The sequence below is a fragment of the Elephas maximus genome, chromosome 19 (genome assembly GCF_024166365.1).
Source record: "Elephas maximus indicus isolate mEleMax1 chromosome 19, mEleMax1 primary haplotype, whole genome shotgun sequence".
In the NCBI taxonomy this organism is placed as follows: Eukaryota; Metazoa; Chordata; class Mammalia; order Proboscidea; family Elephantidae; genus Elephas; species Elephas maximus.
The window spans coordinates 68,771,083-68,793,237 of record NC_064837.1 but is presented as its reverse complement, the minus strand read 5'-3'; the positions used below and the strand labels follow the sequence as shown (position 1 = coordinate 68,793,237).

At 52.8% G+C, this 22,155-nt stretch overlaps 2 protein-coding genes across 2 annotated transcripts in view; both read left to right on the top strand.

The window, feature by feature from the left end:
- Positions 1–22,155, top strand: part of TIMP2 (TIMP metallopeptidase inhibitor 2) — a 56,491-nt gene that overhangs the window by 14,889 nt on the left and 19,447 nt on the right. The window lies entirely within an intron of this gene.
- CEP295NL (CEP295 N-terminal like) lies at positions 9,281–17,473 on the top strand. Its single transcript, XM_049859346.1, has one exon. It carries the CDS (start codon positions 11,223–11,225, stop codon positions 13,020–13,022), a length of 1,800 nt encoding a protein of 599 aa, XP_049715303.1. The 5' UTR covers positions 9,281–11,222; the 3' UTR covers positions 13,023–17,473.

Here is a 22,155-nt window from a genome sequence, read left to right as displayed (position 1 = left end):
CCCTCCTTGGCCATCCGTCTGCTCACCTGACTGAGCCAAACCTCTGTGATTGCCGTGTGTCCTGACCTGCATTCTTTCCCCCCTGTCTGGCTCGTCACTGTCCCTGACTTCACCCCTTCCCTGATGTCACAGCACAACAGCTCTGTGGTTCCCATGGCAACAGGCTGCCACAGTTCACCAGCTGGAGCAGATCCTGGGCTGCTGGTGGAGGTGGGGACCTGCGATTCCAGCCAGCCGTGGTCAGTGGGCCCCAGAGACGCCATGCATACCACCTCTGGGCTGAGACACTTGTGCCTACCCCCTGTCCACTGGGAGGGTGGTGTCCTTTTGTGCCCAGCTGTTTGGTGAGGCTCCCAAGAGGGCCTGGGGCCGCTGGCAGCTGTGGGAAGTGGGCTAATAAGGGTCTCCAGGCTGCATCTCCAGAACCTGAGTTTTAAAGTTCCTGCGGGGGCTCTCCATGTACCATTTGATCTGGGAGGAGGGAAGTAGATGCTGGTGAGATTGAGTTGGAAGTGAATATGGTTGTTTGCAGGAGTGGGAGGTGGGGGGCATGAAGCAAGAACAGCAGAGGATATTGGGGGCCCCTGACCTAGGCTGGGCACTTGGAACCTGAACCAGGTTTGGGGAAAGCAGGTGAGTGACATTGTCAGGAAACATTTAGTAAGCCACCAGTCGGATCAGCTGCCAGCAGTCCACGCGGCTGTCCCGGTGCCTCGTCTGTGAGCCTGGGGAACATCATTCTCTGCCTCTGGGCCCATCTTTGTGAGGCCCGTTGAGGAGTTAACTCATGTATGCAGAGTGAGACACGATGAGCCTCATCTTCTTCATCCAGAGGTGGATGTCCACCGCCTCGGCCTTCTAGAATGCTGGTCCCAGTGATGGCTGGGCATTGGAGAGCTGGTTAAACACACAGATTCATAGGTCCCACCTCCAGGGCTCAGGTAAAAAGAAACTCACTGTGGGTCCTGGCAGGGACTCCCCAGTTGGTTCTGACAAGCCAGTCCAAAAACCAGCATGTTTAGGAAGCACCGCTCCAGAAGTAGCTACAAGTCCAGGACCTGGGTGAAAACCAAGGCCCTGGGCAGCCAGCTGGAGTCAGAGTACATTTCTAGACTGTAGGACTCAGAGAAGTTTAGAGTGTATCTGACGTTTGTTTTATCCAACCTTTGCTTGAATGCTTCTAGTGATGGGCATCTCACTTCCTACCAAGTCAGCCCAATGATTTCAAGACAGCCCTGTAGAAAGTTCTGCCTTCCACCCAGCCAGTCTTTGCCTGTCTGTGATGTGTTCTTGGTGGTCTAGTCCTGTCATCTGGAGACACACACAGTGAGTACCCTTTTCCACAAACAGCTCGTCAGCATCTGGGTGTGTCTAGTGGTAACGAGGAGCCCTGGTGGTGCAGTGGTTAAGCACTCAGCTGCTAACTGAAAGGTCAGCTGTTTGAACCCACCAGCGACTCCACAGGAGAAAGATCTGGTGATCTGATTCCGTAAAGATTACAGCCTAGGACACTCTATGGTTCTGCTGCCTATGTGGGGCAGTTCTACTCTGTCACAAGGGGTTGGCATGAGCTCTTAAACACTGTGCCACCAGGGCTCCAGTGGGTCTATAGATGGATGCTGTTATTAACACTTATTTAAAAAAAAAAAAAACAAAACAAAACCTGTTGCCTTTGAGTTGATTCCGATTCGTACCGACCCTTTTGGAAAGAGTAGAACTGCCCCATAGGATTTCCAGGGCTGTAATATTTACAGAAGCAGATGGCCAGGTCTTTTCTCCCGTGGAGCCAGTGGTGGGTTCGAATCACAGACTTTTCGGTTAGTGGTGGATCACCTAACCACTGTACCACCGGGGTTCCTTATCCCCATTTTACAGACAAGGAAACTGAGGCACCCAGAAATTAAGCAACTTGCCTAGGTCACATAGTATTCTTAACCTCCACACTACGCCATTCTGGCCTGTTCCATCCACTGCAGGCATCCCGCTCCCACCAACATTCTTGGTTCCTTGGGACTTCTTTCAACGGTCTATTTGTTCCTCCTATGACTTGTTTCTCCATTTTGTTTTGTTTTTATTCTACTCTTGAACGCTGAGGCTACAGACCCTTCTGCCCTCATCACTCTCCATCTTGTCTGAGTTCTGTCTGGGAATATATGTCTGTTGTTCAGATTTCTCCCTGTTCTCCAGTAAAGTTGTAGTTCTCATTTAGAACTTGTTAGTTTTTTTTTTTTTTTTTCCTATGCATTTTGTACGTATATTGTTAGGTCTATTCCTTCTCGTTGTCATAATTTTCTTGCAATTCTGAAGATCATCTTTTCCCGTGACATCCTCTAATTGGCCGTTGCGAGAGCATAGACGCCTCCTAGCTTGTTAGAGTTATTTCTGGCACATGTCGTCTGACTGTCCGCCCCTTGCGCACGGGATGGACTGTTTGTCTTTATGTCTCTGCGGTGCTTTGGACATTCACCAAAACTTCCTGTGAGCCAGGTGTGATCTGAGAGCTTCAATCAGGCCATCTCCTTTGATTCTGGAGGTGTCCCGTGGGAAGGGACACGGGAGAGTGTATTTTGGGCAGTTGGAGCATGCAGTCATCTGCATCCAGACACCGTCTGATGGGTGTGCACACCTCCTTCGCTCTGGGGCCTGGAACATCCGGGTGAGGCCTGACCGGCACAGGGCTGGGCTGGACCATTGCTCCACACGTTCGGGACATTTCTGTTTAGGATCAAATCGGCACCTTTGGTGGCCACATGGCTCTGCTGACCCCTGTAAGTGCACAGCCAGCTCAAGCCCTCTGTCTCCTGCATTGCTTCTTCTGGGCTGCATCCTCCTCCCCGCCACCCACTTTGTACTCTGCAGTTGGGTTTGGGGGCCTATCCATGCGCTTTAGGTGGGTTCCGATTACATCTTGTCTCGTCTCGTCTTGCGTAATTTGGCCAGTTGTGCAAGCCTGTTAAACTCTCTGGAGCTGGAGTCTGACATTCTTACCACCATGGGGCTAGGTTCACGTCTCCCCCATGGGTAATCTGCATGCCGGGGGCACCCATGGCTTAAAATTGATTACATTTAGGTTCAATAACCCGTGGACTTGACCCAAGAAAAGCCCTTTGGTCCTTCAAACTCTGTTTACTCTCACTTTACACACAGTTTTAACAAGGTTAGCATGTGAGTGCCCGCCTACAACAACCTAGAAGCCACGGATGAGAAAAGAAGCTATAGAAAAGTTGATTTTAAAAACTCATATTGCATTCTCGGGTCATTTAGTCTAGGGGAACTCTGTCCTATGCTTTTTTTTTTTTTTAATTAAAAATTTTCTATTTTTTGGTGAAAATACAGCAAAAGATACACCATTTCAGCAATCTCTACATGTACAATTCGTGGACATTGGTTACATTCTTCAAGGTGTGCAACCGTTCTCGCCGTCCTTTTCCTAATTATTCCACCACCAGTAACATAAACTCACCGCCCCCAAAGCTTCTCATCTAACCTTCTGAGTTGTTGTCAAATGTTCTATAGATCTTAGTTGCCTTTGAGGGAATCCCTGTATTATCGTCCCAGAAATAGTCTAGAGTCTTCTCCAAAAAAAGGCCAAATTATATGTATTTTACAGACATTTGAAAGGCAGAGAAATATTTAGCTCTACATATGAAAGAGTAAGCTTCAATTACGTGGAAAAGCTCCCCCTCTGGCCGATGCCAGCTCATCGTAGTTCTTCTGTATCTATGTGTTTCAAAGAAATGGTTTCACCCAGGCACAGGGTCTGTGGTCCTTTGGAGAAAGACAGGAACGTTTCCTGAAGCACAGTCATGGGACTCCACCTGAGTGGGGGGTCTAGGGGCACACAGGTGCTCCTGGGATTGGATGGAGAGAAAAGGTGGGTCAGAAGGTGTGTGAGACCACCGGGGAGCTGCTGGTTCCCTGGGTAGGTTCTTGGGCCCCACCTGCAGAGGCTGGCATAGGCTTGGTCTGGAGCAGGGCCCAGCAATCTGCATTTTTAGCCAATAGCTCAGGTGATTTGGGCGAGGTGGTCTGCAGACCACCTCTGGAGCCTAGCTGATATGGACATGGAAACTGTGGTTGTTGCTGGAAAGCAGCGCAGACCGACCAGGTTTTAGAAGGTGGCTGTTGCCAAGCGCAGAGGAAGAGGGGTGCAGATGCGGGTGAATTGGGGAGACAGGGAGGCGTTTAGAGGGGGAGGGCCAGGGCCAGATGATCAGGGCTTCAGCTGCTATGGGGGCAGGGGGCTGGGGAGGAGGGGCAGAGACCCAGTTGTGAGGGCCTTGCTACTGAAAGTGTGGTCCGAAGACCAGCAGCGCCATCGTGCCCTGGGACCTCATCAGAAATGCAGAGTCTCGGGCCCACCCTCACCTGCTAAGTCAGAATCTGCTTTTAACAAGTTTTGAGATGACACAGTATGCAGAATCTCACTTTTCCATGTGTGTTGGGTGAAATGTTTGAGCCGAGAGGGAGAGGGTGGTCCATTTGATGAACTCGGGAGCCCCGTGGAGTCCCAGGAAAAATGCACGCAGAGAGCGCTAAGGCCCGTCTTGAACGCATCAGAGGCTAGGATGCCTCTCAGAGTCACAAGAGGGCTGGGGAGGGGGTGGTCAGCAAGGACAAGCACAGCCCAGGACAGAGTACCGTTGTCCACAGTCGCGAGCCCAGCTGTGACCCCCCTCTGCTGCTGGGATTTAAATCGTGAATTCTGGCTGCACCGCTCCAGGGCCATGGGAACCTAAGCAAGTTACATAACCTCTCTAAGCCTCAATTTCCCCTTCAGAAAGTGGAATGAGAAGGGACCCTACCCCCAGGGGTGAAGTAGGAAGGCGGCGTGAGACAATAATCGCCCAATTGTGCCAAGTCCGGGTGAGTTAGGGCTGTTGTCGACTGGGTCTGCATGGATGTCAACGTCACGTCTGCACAGCAAGCCCATTTTACATCTTCTTCAGAGCTACAAAATCGTACCTGAGAAATACCTGCCAAATTGTGCCCAGCCTCAGGGATGCAGATCCACCTCAGATCTCACACCATGGTGGATGGAGTCTGGCCAAGGGTATGGTGTGTACAAGGCTGTTGGGACGTCCCAGTAAACCCCAACACCTGGAGGCCCTGGTCTGTGTCGCGGCCACCACTGTTTGCTGTGTGTCGCCATGGTCGGGGAATGGGGTGGGAGAGGTCTCAGCAGCACCCTGCAGGGTCCCAGGTGGGGCCCTTGTGAGCACTGACCAGGCGGTGGGTGACAGTCTCCCAATGTTTCACACTTTGTGGCTCTGAGAGAGGGTAGCCTGGTGCCTCTTTTTCAGGTGAGGGAGATAGAGGTGACACAGGTCACCCTGGATCCTTCATCCGGAGCCAGCCCATCTGATTGCGGGGCCCCCATTCCATTTCCTCAGCCGGCCCCTGATAGCAATGCTCACTGTAACTTCTGACCCTTCTGCCTGGGTTCCCAGAGGGCTTGGTGGGCTGGGGTATCCTTGGGAGGAAGTGCGAAGGATGGGGGCCACTTTCCCTGTCCTGCCTGCCTATGAGGAGGGGCCCTCTCTGGGGGTAGGTATGTGTTGGGGGGTCTGCTTCTGTAGAAAAGCTCTGTGAGAGACTGCCTGGGCATGGCCCTGCTGGCTGGCTGCAGAGCCTCAGCGGGGAGAAAGGGGCTGTGTCCACTTGGCCCCAGGGGAGGTCAGATAGGGGTGTGTCCACTCAGCCCTAGGGGAGGTCTTCTGTCTGCTGCTGTGAGTGCTGCTTCTGTGGGGAAGGGGGGACTGCGGCTTCCATGGGCGGTTTATAGTCAGTGGCACAAGGCAGCGGTCAGCTCTGGGGCAAGCAGGGCCAGGGTTGGAGCAGGGTCAGTGGGGACTCTTGTAGGGAGGCAGAGAGAGAAACCACAGTGTTTAGAGTGTTGTCCCTGGCCGGAGGCGGGCACCACGAGGGTGTGAGGAGGTCAGGAGGGCAGGAGGGACAAAGAAGCTTCAGGACCCCTGCTAGCCTGGAATGTTCTACCCAGCAAACAGACAGGGCCAATATCTCTGGAGAGGGGTGCTATGGAGAGGGCCCCAATCAGAAATGACAACTTCTCCTGGAAGGTGTCCTGCCCAGGGACCCCAAATGGCCTATCTGTAGGGCTGGGACACCTGGGGCCCAGAGGACAAGCCGGACACAGAGGTTGATCTGTTGTGTGGGTGTCTTAGTGTTCTCTAGAAAAACAGAACCAGTGAGATATGGATGGATGGATGGATACAAATGGATGGATGGATGGATACAAATGGATGGATGGATGGATACAAATGGATGGATGGATGGATACAAATGGATGGATGGGTGGATACAAATGGATGGATGGATGGATACAAATGGATGGATGGGTGGATACAAATGGATGGATGGGTGGATACAAATGGATGGATGGATGGATGGATGCATGGATACAAATGGATGGATGGATGGATGAATAGAGGTAGATATGGATGGATGGATAGATGAATATAAATGGATGGGTGGATGAATAGATAGGTAGATAGATATTGATTTATTTAAAAAAATTGGTTCATGTGATTGTGGGGGGCTGGCAAGTCCAAAATCCACAGGCCAGGTGACAGGCTGGAGATTTCTGCAGTTCTGTGTCCGAAAATCCATAGGTCAGGTGATGGACAGGGTGGAGGAGTTCTGGCAAAATGCCTGTTTATCGTCCGGTGGTAGAACACACCCTGGGAAAACCTCTGTTTTGCCCTTAAGGTTTTCACCTGATTCGATGAGGCCCGCCCACATCATGGTGGGTCATCTGCTTCACTTACAACAACCAGACTAGTGTTTGACCAAACGCCTGGCATTGGTGCCTAGCCAAGGGGACACACAAAGTTAACCACCATAATGGGTATCTCAACGGGGCTTGGGCTAGAGCAAGAGGCTGCTCCCAAACCCTCAGTCCAGAGCCAGCATCCAGTTGGGACTGAGGTAATTGTCCTAGTCATTGCAGGCTTAACTCAAGCCTTAGTTCTCTCACTGCCAGGGCCACCAAGAGGCCAGATGAGGAGCAACACCCTGTTCCCTGGTCTCGAGTGAGCAGGTAGAGAAAAGTTCAGAGGTGGCCACATAGGAGCCGGGTGCGGCAGGTGGGTGAGGATGGGGCTGATGATTGCTGTGGGCTTACCCATTCCTGAGTTATGGAGCGGCTTTATCCGGAAGACATCCGCCCAAATGTTTGAAGTGTTTCTTCCATTTAGATGTCTGCTGGGGAGGCCACTCTGCAGTGGTGGGGATGCTTCCCACTGGGCCAAGGTGTAGTCTGAACAGGTCATTGAAAGGGCTAGGGCCACTTCTGGAGCAGGAGAGGCCCATCACTATCACCTGTTGCTAAAGAACAGGGGTTGATAGGTCCAGACAAGGATGTAGACTTTGGAGTCTCAGGACATGGTTATCCCATTCTCTCCTGGGGTCTTTCAAGATGAACAGAGGGGCATTCACAGCTCTCCCTCTTAGTCTCCCCTGCCGACAGACCCCTCGCCTGCAGAGAGAGGAAGCTGTCGTGTCCCACGTGGGTCTGTCCCCTCCCCCAGACAGGCTGCAGTGGCTCAAATATTTGGCCGTAGGTGGCCCTCTGGCTTTGGGAGGACAGCAGGCAGTATTGAAAATACCTATTCATTGTAAGGATCATAGAGTTGCTATGAGTTAGTATCGAGTCGACGGCAGTGGGTTATTTACTTACCTTTGTGGTTTTTGAAGGATCATAAATTTATAAAAATATTAGGATTCTGAGGGACTCAGTGAGCATCAAGCACTGTATCAGCAGGTGTTGAAACCAGCAGGCGGAATTTTAGAGGAATTTTATGGGAGCCCTGGTGACGCAGTGCTTAAGAGCTCAGGCTGCTAACCAAAAGGCCAGCAGTTCAAATCCACCAGGTGCTCTTTGGAAACCCTATGGGGCAGTTCTGCTCTGTCCTATAGGGTCGCTATGAGTCGGAATTGACTTGACAGCAATGGTTTGGTTCGTTTGTTAGTTTTATTGTGGTGTGAAAGAAAAAAATACAGATATTGGTAATAGACACACAGACTGAAACTATCAACTAATGAAAAATCTATTATTGAAGCGAGATCCAATATCCCTGGGGAGAAGCTGTGTGGGGGCTGCCCGAGGGAATTCTGGGTGTGAAGAGGACCCCCTCATTGGAATGGGCGATGGGGATATAGCCAGTTCAGGGGCGAGCTCTCAATGTCAAGCAGCGTGGCTCTGAGCAGATTTACCAATTATTTCTCCTAGTGAGTCCTTGGATCTCTTCATAATCGCTTTAAAAAAGAGGAGTTTTATTGAGTATAATTTATATACCAGAAAATTGCTCATTTTGAGTGCGCCAGTCAGTGTTTTTTGGTAACTTTAGCGTTGTGCAACTATCACTGCAATCTAATTTTAGAACATTTCATCACCCAAAAAAAAAAACCCCATACTCAGCAGTCACTCCCTGCCTGCCCCTGCCCCCACCCCCCAGCCCCTGGCAACCATTAGTTGACTTCCTGTCTCTATATATTTGCCTATTCCAGACATTTTATCTAAATGGCATCATAAAATGCATGGTCCTTTGTGTCTGATTTCTTTCACTCAGCATCATGTTTTCAAGGTCCGTCCACGTTGTAGCGTATCTCAGGACTTCATTCCCTTTTATGGCTATGTAATATTCCATTGTATGGATAGACCACATCTTGTTTGTCCATTCATGCTGATGAACATTTCACTTATTTCCATTTTTGGACTCTTATGAATAATGCCATGTGATCATTTGTGTACACGTCTTTGTGTGGACATATGTTTTCAGTTCTTGGGCATATACCTGGGAGTGAAATTGCTGGGTCATATGGCAAATCTATGTTTAACTTTTTAAGAAACTGCCAAACTGTTTTTCTAAAGCATTTGCACCATCAGCAATTTATGAGGGTTCCAGTTTCTCCACACCCTCGCCAACACTTGTTATTGTCTATCTTTTTGAGTGTAGCTATAAAAAAAAAAAAAAAAAATTTTTTTATCTTAATGGGTGTGAAGTGATATCTCACTGTAGCTTTAATTTGCATTTCCCTAATGGTTGTTGATGTTGGCTATCTTTTTATGTGTTGTTAGCCATACAGATCATCTTTGTTTAAATCTTTTGCCCATTTTTAAAATTGGATTATTTGCCTGCTTGTTACTGAGTTGTAAGAGTCAATTATATATTCTGGATTCAAGTCATTTGTTGGGTATTTTATTTGTAAATATTTTATTCCAGACTGTAGCTTGCCTTTTCACTTTGTTAATGGTGTCTTTTGAGGCGCCAAAGTTTTTAATTTTGATAAAGTCCAATTTATCAATTTCTTCTTTTATTGCTTGGGCTTTGGTGTTGTATCTAAGAAGTCTTTGCCTAACCCAAGGTTGCAAAGCTTTACATCTTTGTTTTCTTCTCAACATTTATAATTTTAGGCCTTACGTTAAGGTCTGTGATCCATTTTGAGTTACTTTATGTGTATGGCGTGAGGAAAGGGCCTCTTGACGTTTGGATAACCAATTGTCCCAGCACCATTTGTTGAAAAGACTGTTCTTTCCCCACTGACTTGCTGGGGTTCCTTTGCTGAAAATCTCAATCATCGCTTTTAAAGCGCCAACTTCCTCTCTCCCTCCTTTTCTCATCATGATGGTTGGCACACTAGCGAAGGAGTATGGTATGAACCACTATTCTAGGTGTATGACTGCATGCTTTATTTACCAAAAGATGGAAGGGCCTCCCACCAGAAGGCACAAGTCAAAGCTGGCAGCACCAGGACCAGCAGAGGTTGGTTAGGAGCACCATGCTATACCAGAGTGGAGGGTCCTGACTGTGCCGCCTGCCAGCTGGGTGATCTGGTCAAGTTTCCTAATCTCTCCCTGCCTCAGTTTCCCCAGGGCTGACTATAGCTCCTTGCCTCAAAGGGTTACTGTAAAGATGAACCAATGTTGTAAAGTGCTCAAAGGGGAGCCTGCACAGCCAACATTAGCTGTTAGATCGACGCGGTGTTAGTTTCTGACTACACTGACTACTTTTGACTCCAATTGCTTAGCTTGGATTCATGTAGACTAAAATGAGAGAGAAGGGAAGCTGGGGTGCAGTCCATAGCTCCACAGTGGCTGCAGCTGTCCAGAAAGTAGCTCCTTTATCCCATAAAGCTGACAGCGTTGAAATTAACTGCAAGTGACAATAGAAGTGACCCCATACTCTTCACACAAACATACCTCCTTCCCTGGGGAGTCCTGGGAGAGCACGAGCCCCTTCCTAAGGCCAGAGGGACCTGGAAAAGGTGGGGGTCAGAGGAAAAAAGTAACACTAGCTTATCCTCCTCACTGAGTGGTTTGTACTGGATTAAAGTCAGTGCACTCACGCACGCTCACACACACTGACACACATACATACACCTCACACATTACACACATGACACGTTCACACACACCACATACACGTAACATATTCACACACCACATACGCATAACATAGTCATACACACCACACACACACACCACGTACATGTAACACATTCACACACATCTCACACATTACATAGCGTATTCATATACACGTAACACATTCATACACACGTAACATTCACACAGACACATGACATGTTCTAACACACACTCACACATCCCACACACACGTGTCTGCACACACTCTGCCCAGCAGGCTCTCCCTTCTCACATTTGTAAGTAGCTTCCAAGGTCCTCCTTTGCTGCCGTGAGATGCCTTCAGGTGCCATCATCTGTAGCCTTCCACACACGCAAGTCCTAATGTATGCCTCCGGGGGTGGGGTTCTCAGCCTTGGCATTGTTGACATTTGGGGCTAGATCGTCCTCTGTGGTGGGGACTGTCCTGTGCACTGCAGGGTGTTGAGCTGCACCACTGGCCTCCACTCACTTCCAGTAGCAGTAGCCTCCCCCACAGCTGTAGTAACTAGAAATGTCTCCAGATATGGCTAAAATCCCCTGGGAGGCAAAGCCACATCCTGTTAAGAATCCCTGCCCTACAGGGTCTTCTTAAAGATTTGAACGACAGGAATCAGGAGACAGGGAACAGGCCTTTTGGCTGGGGTGTGGGGGAAAGATCTGGAAGGATATAAGAATGTGTCCCTTTATTGAGAATCCCATGTGCACTTGTCTCCAGGGCCTTGCTCAATCTCTCGGAACGTTCCAGAAAGCAGTGTGCATCCTCCCGTCTCTGTAGGTTTGGCGTGGAACCAACATGGCATCTGTGGTTTCTCAGACCCAGGGCCCCTTTAGCCTCCACTCTGGGCTCAAACCACCTTCCCCCAGAAGTGGCATCTGCAAAGTTCTCAGAATGAAAAGAAATCTCGAGCGAGCTGGTTGCCTGACTCCCTGCCCCGATGACGAGGCCTTGCTTTTGAGGCAGAAGCAAAGACTGCTCCAGGTCAGAGAAAAAGGCAACGTGGCCGAGCGGAGAAGACAAGACCTCCGGCAGTGGAAAAACCGGCAGCTCCAGTGCCTGGCCGAGGAGTGCAAGGCCGAGTGGCAGGAGATCCAGAAGCAGCAGGTCAGAGACCTGGAGTGGCTGTACTTAGCACAACTCCTGGGCATGGGAGGCGGATGTGGAAAGGACAGCCAGCCGGCCTTGGAGGAGCCTGTTCAGCGAGCAGCCGCCAGGCAGCAGAGGGCCAAGGAGAAGCACAGAGCAGCCCTCAGAGAGGAGAAGAGTCACAAGGAGGAGCCAGCCAAGCAGTCGGCGTGGCACACAAAGTCCCGGAAGAAGGCTGCAGGCATAGAAAAGCAGGGTGCCTCCAAAGTCACAGGTGTGACGTGGCCTCCCCTCATCCCCCCTGGGAAGAGAAAAGGGAAACAAAGGCCCTTGGTGAAGACCAGCGGGGGTCATCGGCACCTGGACCCCTGGGTGAGCAGAGGGACAGGTGTGGACAAGCTGTATCCACATCCGGACAAAACCAGGCGTTTGGAGAGAGGGAAAAAGGTAACCTGGGACCGGAGGAGGCAGCTGGGGAAGAGGGAGGCTTCTTTCACTCAAGGCCTGAAACACAACCGTCTTGATTTGAGTCCAGAGGGCAGACGGAAAGATCTGGAACAGCTGTGGCCGGTTAGCTCAACCTGCAAAAGGGGAGCTGTGTCAGCAGTGCCCCCGGACAAGCACGGGAACTGGAAGAAGTGGCAGAGAGAGCTTCAGTTTGCCTTCGAAGAGCTGTTTGACACAAACAGAAAGCTGAAAAACCACCTGAATCAGCACCTTGAATTGTGGTCAAGAAACAGGCAGGGTCCCGATGGGGAACCAGGCTGCCTAGGGGTGCAAGATCCTAGCATTGAGGCCCAGAGAGAGAAGAAGATCCTAGAGGCAGAGACGGCGCCTGCCAGGGAACCCAGGGGCCCCGTGGTGGCCCACCAAACACTCTCCAAAATCAACTTGAGGAAATTACTAGACAAGATGGAGAACCCAAAATATCACAGGTTGGCTAAGTGTGTGTTTGAAGAGAAAAACAAAATATCTAAAGCCAATTTTAAGAGCGGAGACAAAGCCCCATCTCCCGAGGCAGAAATCTCTGTCGCTGAAGAGAACCTGCTCTCGTGCACTGCAGAATCTGGACAAGAATCCCCCGAAACAGTCAGGCTGGCAGAGGGCACCCCTCAACTGCACCCTCGAGAGCAAGCTGATGGAGGGGGCGTAATGGAGGCAATACCAGCCCCAGAGACGGAGCAGGGGAGACAAGAGCAGCTGGAATTGTTTGAGCAAATGGAACACCCAGAGATGAACCTGGAAAGTGTCCACAATGCTCAGCTGGAAGACAAGGAGAGCGAACAGAGGGAGGCGCACCTGAAGCCGTCCTTTGTTCAGGTCCGGTGGTGGGAGGGAGGACAGGGACCCAGCGTCGCTTCCCCCTCCGGCATTAGCATCATGGACGACAACAGGCACAGTCAGATGATACGGGACCTTCAGCTGCAGATTCTAGAGCAAAAAAAATTGCACAAGCAGTTTCTCGAAGAAGCCAGGAAGCGCTTGCAGGAGTTTCAGAAGATATGTTAAAAGCCAGAGACCCACCCATGACAAATACATACCTGGGTGGTATGTCAAAACTGCTGTAGTTTGTCGGGTCTGTGTTTGTGTCATCTGCTCAGAGACCACTGGGTCTATGTCATACTGGGGCTCTATCCTCTTACCAATGGGGCCCTGGTGGCACAGTGGTTAATAGGTCACCTGCTAACCAAAAGGTCGGCAGTTCAAATTCACCAGCTGTTCCTTAGAAACCCTATGGTGCAGTTCTACTCTGTCCTGTAGGGTCGCCATGAGTTGGAATTGACTCCATGGCAGTGGGTTTGGTTTGGTTTGTCATCTTACAAGAAGCCCTGGTGGTGCAGTGGTTAAGTGCTTGGCTGCTAACCAAAAGGTTGGCGGTTCGAGCCCACTGGTTGCTACATAGGAGAAAGATGTGGGTCTGCTTCCATAAAGACTCAAAAAAAAAAAACAAACAAAAAAAACCCGTTACCATCAAGTCGATTCCGACTCATAGCGACCCTATAGGACAGAGTAGAATTGCCCTATAGGGTTTCCAAGGAACGGCTGGTAGATTCAAACTGCCGACCTTTCAGTTAGAAGCTGAGCTCTTAACCAAGGTGGCCCATAAAGATTACAGCTTTGGAAACCCTGTGGAGCAGTTCTACTCCGTCACATTGGGTCACTGTGAGACTGCAGCTGGTTTGGATTTTGATTTGATGATCAAATTAACAGAGAAACCCCCTTTCCAGATGGGATCATATCCACAGGTATGAGGGTTAGGATTCCAACACGTATTTGCGGAAGGGGCACAATTCAGTCTGTAGCACTGAGTAAAATATATAATGTCAGGTGGTGGCATGGTGAGGTGTGAGGTCACTCTCCCCGTGTGTGTGTCCCTGGGGAGCCCAGCTGCCACCAAACACCATGCTCCTTTGTACGGGAGAGGGGCGGCACCCAGGAATGTTTCTCCGTCACGGACAGCTTGGTGGCAGAGCCTCCTGCCACCGCAGGTTATCATTGCGTGGGTCTCCTTGTCTGCATCTGATTTTCCACTTGAGGCCGAGTCCTCAGGAAGTGTTTCATCCCAGCTTGCTGTCTTTCTGTCATCTGCTTCTGGAATGTCACGGGTTAGGGTTGCAAAGCCACCCAACAATTTGATCTAAGCTCAACATGATTAGGAAAGGAATCTTGGGGTCAGGAGGGCTGTTGTTATTCCCAAGCCAAAGGCAAATTGCTTTGCGGGGGGGTACATTGTGGTAGCCCTGGGACCCAGCCCAGTGCCTGTCGTCCAGGTGGGGCACACCATTGCAGGACACAGGAGGTTACCTCGCGCGCTCCTCTCTGTCACTGTGCCCCCCCACCCCCGAGCCTGAGAGGGCAGATAGGGTGTTGTGGGGATTGCTGGGGTTGAAGTCGTGCCCACAGTGGGACCGAGACGTAGGGTGACTTAGGTCTCCCTGGCTCAGCCGGGAAACCACAGTCTAATGAATGGACGAGCCTCCTTTATGGGTTATTTTTGTTTCCACTTTTGGAGGTAGTATTTGTGGCCGTGTGTCGTAGGTGAGGAATCACCCTTCTTGGCCACACTAGAGCTAAATGTAGGTGCGGGGACAGGCAGCGAGACGTGAGGAGGATGACTCAGCTCTGCCCACGGTCATGCCTATGCTGTCCCCTCACCGTGAGATGAGACCCCTTCCCTTTCCAACATGCCCCCCAGAAGGGCTGGGGTATTTCTTTGCCCTGGTCAGTGCTGTGTGTAATGAAACAGTCCACCAAGCCCCCCACCAAAAAAAAAAAAGATGGCCCTCCAGTGATTCCCTGCAGGGCTTTGTGAGTAACTTTCCACTGCATCCCTTGGTGGTATCCAAAGGACGGCAGGGGGGTCCTGGCAGCCCCTGTCTTGGCTCCTCTCCATCCACCTTGTCCTGGCTGGACTGTGGTCCAGGGGAAAAAGCAAAGGGCACTGTGGGCAGCTAAGAGCCTGACTCACTTGGCCTTGGCTCCTCGTGCTCAGCAGCCCCCCAGCAGCCAGCGTGATGTCATGGAGAGACCGCTGGAATGGGCGTTGAGTCTCAGCTCTGCCCTTGACGCAAGCTCGGTGCTCTTGGACAGGGTGTTAACTGTCTCTGAGCTTCCCCTCCTACCCCTCGTCCCCAGATTCCAGCCACCTCTCATCACTGCCACCTCCATTCCTGACTCAGTCACATGGAGGGCTCTGCCTGGCCCCACTGAGTGCCTTCCTTGCACCCCTAAAACCTCCCTAGAGCCACAGGCACAGCAGAACGGCTGGGATGGCAGCCTTGGGGGTCCGACCTGGATCCATGTCCTCGTGGACCAGCTACCTAACTGCTCCCAGCCTCCACTTAACTGCAAACGAGACCATGCCGCTTGGAAGAGCACGGGTTCTAGAACCTTCTGTGAGGTTCTGCCAGGTGCACCGTGAGGCTCCCTGATGTGGTGTTTGTCTTCATCCTCCCCATGGGCTCTCTGACTCTGAACACTGTGTCTTCTAGAACTTTCCAGCACCTGTGTGCTTTTCACCCTTAATGCTCCAGCCCCTCCGCCTTGGGGACGACTTTCCTGTTCTCACCTCACCCTGCATTACCAGCTCATTCCTTCATTGCGTCCTGCCTCGGGGGTCCTGCTCCCCTGCCTCAGGGACTCAATCAGGAAGGCCCCTGTGGCTGACTTGGTGGTGCCAGGGTCACATGCCCACAGGGCAGGGGCAGGCCAGCAGGGCCAGACAGGTGCCAGCCTGGGAGAAGCCGGGGTTGCATTTTGCCCTGGGATTGGCTGGGCGAGTGGGCAGTGGTGTGGCAGTGACTCTGCACAGGCGCCTGCTGCTCGCGGGTCAATCTCTCCCAGCACCTCTCCCCTCCCCACTCAGCCAGGTACACCGCATCAGTACAGGTATACCCGAAACCTGTTGCTGATGAATCAATTCTGACTGATAGCAACTCTGTAGGACAGAGTAGGACTGCCCCATAGGGTTTCCAAGGAGAGGCTGGTGGATTTGAACTGCCGGCCACTTGGTTAGCAGCCGTAGCTGTTAACCTCTTCGCCACCAGGGCTGCATATATGGCATACCAGAAGCTCAGAAAGATGTCATGTGATGAGAAAAAGAGGCTGTTTGAAGGACGGCGTGGGAAGAAGGCCCCTCTCTGACCTGCGCTAGTTCTTCCAATGAGCAGATAATATATTAATTCTGTTAAGCCCTCTGAAAAGAGCAGTCCCTGGCTGGCTCAAAGGGCTAACACACTTGGCTGCTAATCAAAAGCTTAGAGGTTCAAGTTCAGCCAGAGGAACCTTGGAAGAAAGGCCTGGCTGTCTACTTCCAAAAGCTCCAAAACCGAAAACCAAACCCGTTGCCATCAAGTCAATTCTGACTCATAGAGATCCTCTAGGACAGAGTAGAACTGCCCCGTAGGGTTACCAAGGCTGTAAGCTTTACGGAAACAGACCGCCACATCTCTCTCCCATGGAATGTCAGGTCGATCAGCCAAGTGCTTAACCACCGCCACAAGGGATCCAGGCACGAGGGCTCCTTTCCGAAAGGTTGCAGTCTTGAAAACCCAGTGGAGCACAGTTCTACGCTGCAGCACATAGGGTTGCCGTGAGTCAGAATTGATCTGAAGACAACTTTTTTTGAGGGGGAGCCTGAAAAGACATGACCAGCATCTTACCCCCACTGTCCCCCTGTCATGCCAGTATAGGGTGCTACGGCTGCTGTAACAGCCCACCCCGTTCCCAGGCTGGAAGCAGAGGGCTGTGCTGGCTGGCTGCCACCTATACTCTCAGCTTAGGGAGGCAGGTGGGCTGGTAGACGCTGGCGCTTACTTGCAAGGCTAAGCTAACCAGGAATAGAAAGAGGAGTGGGACATGAGCCACCCAGAGCACTGCTTTTGAGATCCCTGTTTCACTCTCTCTGAGAAATACAGCCATTGGGTTTGGCCCATGGGTGACGGGCCTTGGAGCTCTTCAGTCCTACCCAGGCCCAAGACACCGGCCTCACCCTTGAGCACCAGCTTCCGATACGAAACAGAGGCCTGGAAGAAAAGGTGACCCACCTAAGGTCATAGCCTACCCGTGGCAGCATGTGCCCCTGTCTGGGCCTCTTGGCATCCCTTCCTCAGCCCGTGGGGTGGATGAGGGGCGGTAGAGGCACCCGTGTCCCCTCATGGCCCTCTTGTCCCCTCCCCGCTCACAGGGCTGAGCTTGGCTGCTCCCGGGGTCTTGGCGGAGAAAGTGCAGCGCAGCAGTTCCTCCACAAAGCCGCACTGTTCTCGGCAAAGCCTCCCGGGACGGGGCATTTTTTTCAAATGATTCAGCAGCACGTGAGCGTGAGCGGGCAGGGCTGGGCCCAGGGCTTCAAAACCATGACCCAGGCCTCTGGCACGAGCGCCTGCCGGGCTCACAGGGAGATGTGGGAGGAAGGGCCTGGACGGTGGGCCAGGATAGGGTGGGGTCCCACCAGGGCTGCTGAGGGGTCCCACCAGGGCGGCGGGGGTGGGGGGCTGGGTGGTGGAGGTCCCGCCAGGTATGCAGAGGGAGAGGCTGGGTGCTGGGGGTCCTGCCAGGGCTGCAGAAGGGGGCTGGGTGGTGGAGGTCCCGCCAGGTATGCAGAGGGAGAGGCTGGGTGCTGGGGGTCCCGCCAGGGCTGCAGAAGGGGGCTGGGTGGTAGGGGTCCCACCAGGGCTTCAGGAAGGGCTGGGTGGTGGGGGTCCCACCAAGGCTGCAAGGGGGCTGGGTGATGAGGGTCCCACCAGGGCTGTAGGAGGGAGCTGGGTGCTGGGAGGGGGGTCCCACCAGGGCTTCAGGAAGGGGTTGGGTGGTGGGGGTCCTGCCAGGGCTGCAGGGGAGGAGGCTGGGCACTGAGAGGTCGGGGGGCTGGAAGCTGTGGCCAGGGTGGCGGTTTCCCTCCGCAGTCTGGGCAGGCACGCTGACACACTTATAGATGTTGTTCTCCTTGCCCCCCCCCTCCACCGCCCAAGGGGAGACAAGCAAACAGGAAGGAAGCTGCGGGAAAGCTGGTTTCCATGGAAACGGGCATCCAGTGGCCAGCTGCTCACGTGTTTGTGCTGGAGTCTCAAGCTGCAGGGTGGGCAGCTGCGGGGTGGGCAGTTCCCCGGTGTTAGGCCCATGGGCAGCGTGGCCGGGGCTGGGGCTGCACTGCTGGCTCCTGGTCTCCCTTTCCTCTCCCCCCTCCCCACCCCCTTCATGGCTTCAGCCTCCCAGTCAGCTGCTCTGAGCAGCTGCCTCTCCAGAGGTTTCTGACCGTGGCCTGAGTCACTCTGTCCACATCTGCTCTCACCCTGGACCTGCCACCCCTTCCCGGGAGCAGGGGGGCCACCCTTTGGAGCTTCCCAAGGTGTCCCACCCATTAGCCCTCCTCTGCTCCCCGAAAGGCCCAACCACAGGCTTCTGGGGGAGGGCGGGCCTGGAGGGACCCAAGGGTGGGTCTGGCCTCCCAGCTGCTGCAGAGAGGGGAGAAGCCGCAGTCCCACTGAAGCCCCACAGAACTGTTTTTAATTACTCAGTGACAGCCCCCCTTTTCTCCCTCATTTCCCTAAAAGGAGTGAACTTGAGGAGGCCTGCTGCACGGCTCAGCAGAGGGCCGGGCTTTAAGAGCAGACAAGGGCACAACTAGGCCCTCAGAAAAGGGTTCCAAGGCTCTGTCCACCCAGGAGCACCGTGGGAAGTGGGGGCTGGGCAGATAGGGGGCTGGAGGGGCAGGGGGCTGGGGGGGCAGGGGGGCTGGACACACCCTTGGATGTCCAGGCTTGGGGCCAGTGCCACCACATGGACTCTGCCACCTCTCCCACGACCCGCCTGCACCTTTTTCCAGTGTTGTAGGGGGGAGTGCGGTCCGAGCCCGGCAAGTTGGAGCAGGCCCGCAGCCCACGAGAGCACAGTCCCCTTTCTGCGCCCCGTCCAGCTGGCCCTGGCGGTGTTGTGGCCAGCTCTGCCGTCCTGGCCAGGGAGCACAGCCCATCCTGCTACAGGAAGAGGACGCATAGCCAGTGGATTGATTTGAGCTGGTCGTTGCCGTTGTTGTTGCTGTTCGTGCTGTCAAGTCGATTTCGACTCCTGGTGACCCCAGGTGACAGAGTAGAACTGCTCCATGGGGTTTCCTGGGCTGTAATCTTTTTGGGAGCAAATCACCGGTCTTTCCTCCGTGGAGCCACTGAGTGCGTTCAAACTGCCAACATTTCGTTTAACTGTTGTCCTCTAAAAGCACAAATAAAATGATTTTGTTATACGCAAGCTGTTAGGGATTCCACAAGAATCCCCAGACCTCAACACTTCATGTTGGGCGGAAGGGCCCAGAAAAGGTAATGGTATTTCAGGCCCCCAGATGAGGGCATAGACCCTGGAAGTGGGGAGCGGCCATGTTTCCTAACCCTGACCTTAGGGGTTAGTAGGTGATAGAGGTGCCTAAAGGCCTGCTCTCAGCCAGGGCTTTGGACAAGTTTGTCAAAGGTCAAATGGCCTTGGCCAGGTCAGGGAGCCATATGAGACTTCTACCGAAAAGGGACCAGACCCTTGTCCCAAATAGCAGCCGCGGGATAGATTCAGATGTGAGTGAGGGCTCTGCCAACGCTCTGTGACTTGATTTGTGACATGTGAAGTCTCGTGGCCGTCCCCGTCTCTGGAAAGTTCAGGAAAAGGTAAGGAAACTTCGCTCCTCCCCGAAGAAGCCAACCAAGCCAGGCGCACCTGGAAAGTCCCCGGACCCTCACTGGCCTCAACAAGCAGAAGCTGGGTTTAGTCTGGAGAAAAGTCATCTCTCTGACATAGCTGTGAAATAGCTGGAATGTCATTCCCCCCCAGATAAGGAAACAGCTGATGGGCCCACAGAGGGCGCTCCAGCAGAGACCTGGAACTACCCCACCTGTGCCAAAGGACTGCGCTTCCTTCTCCCGGCTCACCCACCTGTAACCCCAGCCAGCCTTGTGTTCTCAGGTGGAACTCTAAGCCCAGTCCCAGCAGGAGACCCACCCCACCCACTCCTGGTTTGGGCCAGTGGGGTGCTTGGCAAATGTTCTGAGAGATCAGAGGCCCTATCTCCCCGTATAGACTGAAAGGCATTGGAAGCATGCCCCTCATTTCCATAGGGCCCTGAGTAGACAGAACAGCAGAGAGCTGGTCTCCCTGCAAACGCCCTGCTCCCTGGGTGCCTTCCCAGGGTGGAAGCTGCAGGGGCGTGCCCTCTGCCAACACCCAGTAGGTCCTCCGTCTGACTCAGTGGACGGCTGAGGCTCAGATGATCCTGTGTCGGATTGTGACTTCCTATTTAGATGGATGCTTTTCTGAGTCCTGGAGATTCCGGCCCTGCTTCTGGCAGACATGTGACTTTGAGAGACTCTGGGTTGCCTTCCCTAGCACCTGTGCTCAGTGCCACTCAGCCTCCGGGGGGCGGGGGCTGGGAAATTAGAGCAGTTGGGCAAGGCCATGGGTCCTGAAAGTCAGGTCATCATACCCACAGGTTTACCTGTGCTCCAAGTCAAGCATACATGCCAGGCCCACCAGGAACTGTCCCATCGGGTATATTTAGACAGGTGGCATACAGATTTCTCCAGATGCCTTGGGCAGGTAGAAAGGCAACGAAGATAATTCTGAGTGTAAGCCAAGTGACCTTCATAAGGCCAGCTCTCTTCCAGTTCCCTCCACAGATGGCAAGAGCTCCTTAGGGTCATGGCTTATTCTCCGATGCTTCTGTGGACACGTGAAAAAAGCAAACCCATTGCTGTCCAGTCAGTTCCAACTCCCAGCAACCGTCTAGGACAGGTGCCCCATAGGGTTTCCAAGGCTATAATCTCTACGGGAATGAGCCCCTGTGGTGCAGAGGTTAAGTGCATGGCTGTTCACCTGAAAGTCGGCAGTTTGAACCTACCAACCGTTCCAAGGGAGAAAGATGTGGCAGTCTGCACCCATGAAGATTACAACCTTGGAAACCCTATGGGGCAGTTTTACTCTGTTCTATAGGGTTGCTGTGAGTCAGAATCGCCTCAACAGCAACGGGTTTTTTTAATTTTTACGGTAGCAGTTCACTGTATCTCTCCCTCAGAGCTACTGGTGGATTCGAACTGCTGACCTTTCGGTTTGCAGCCGAGTGCTTAACCATGACACCACCGGGGCTCCTCTTCCGTGACATAGGAGGACTGAGAAGGTGTTGCTGGGATGTGTGGGGGTGATATGAGCACACAGCAGGCCCGTGCTTCGGTGGAAGCAGGAGAGAGGGCAAGGAGAAGCGAGAGCCATGGCTTGGGGGCCTGCGGGCTGGTCACTATGGGGATCTGTTGAGTGTGACGGACCCACAGCCTGACCCACTGTCACAGCATGTGCTGGGGACAACCAGGCTGCCAACAAGCGCCCCCAACTCTCATGGGACAGCCCAGTCTTCGTGGGTGTCCAGGGTGGCTGCCACCTCGCAGTCTGGACGTTGCCCGTCCTGCGGATCACCTTCCCGAGATTCTGACTTTCCACCCAGTTCTTTTCCATCTGCAGCCTGGCTGGGTTTCATCAGAATTGTTTTTACAGGCTCCGTGGTGGGGGAGGGGAGTGACGTCATGTGGTCTCCTGGCCTGGCCTGCCGGGGAGTGGGTGGGGGCCCTGCGGTTGTGTGTGCTTTGAATTAAGTTGATGGTTGTGCATTCCAGTAGCTGACATCTGGCGGAGGATTCATCAGCCTGTGTATCACCCTTGATCTTAAACCCAGATGCTGTGTTAGCGGCAGAAAGGAGAAAGAACAGAATCTGAGCAGCCCTGGGAGAGGCTGTGGCTGTTTGGTGCAGAGCAGAACAAGGCTGCCCCTGGCTCCTGTGGGAGGGAGGTGGGTGAGAACGGCCGTCTCCTGGGGGGCTGGACAGGACACGGGCTGACCCCGCTAACCAGTGCCTAACACCAGGCCCAAACCTAGTAGGTGTTCAGTAAACACTTGTCCATGCCTTGCTTTTTTTTTTTTTTTTTGAATAACCAGCTTTATTAAATAAAATTCGTTTACCTTACAAGTCAGGAGCGTTGTGCTGCAGTGGTTAAAGTGCTCAGCTGCCAACCTAAAAAAGGTCAGGTGTTCGAACCCACCAGCCACTCTGCAGGAGAAAGGTGTGATGGTCTGCTTCTGTAAATATTTACAGCCTTGGAAACCCTACGGGGCAGTTCT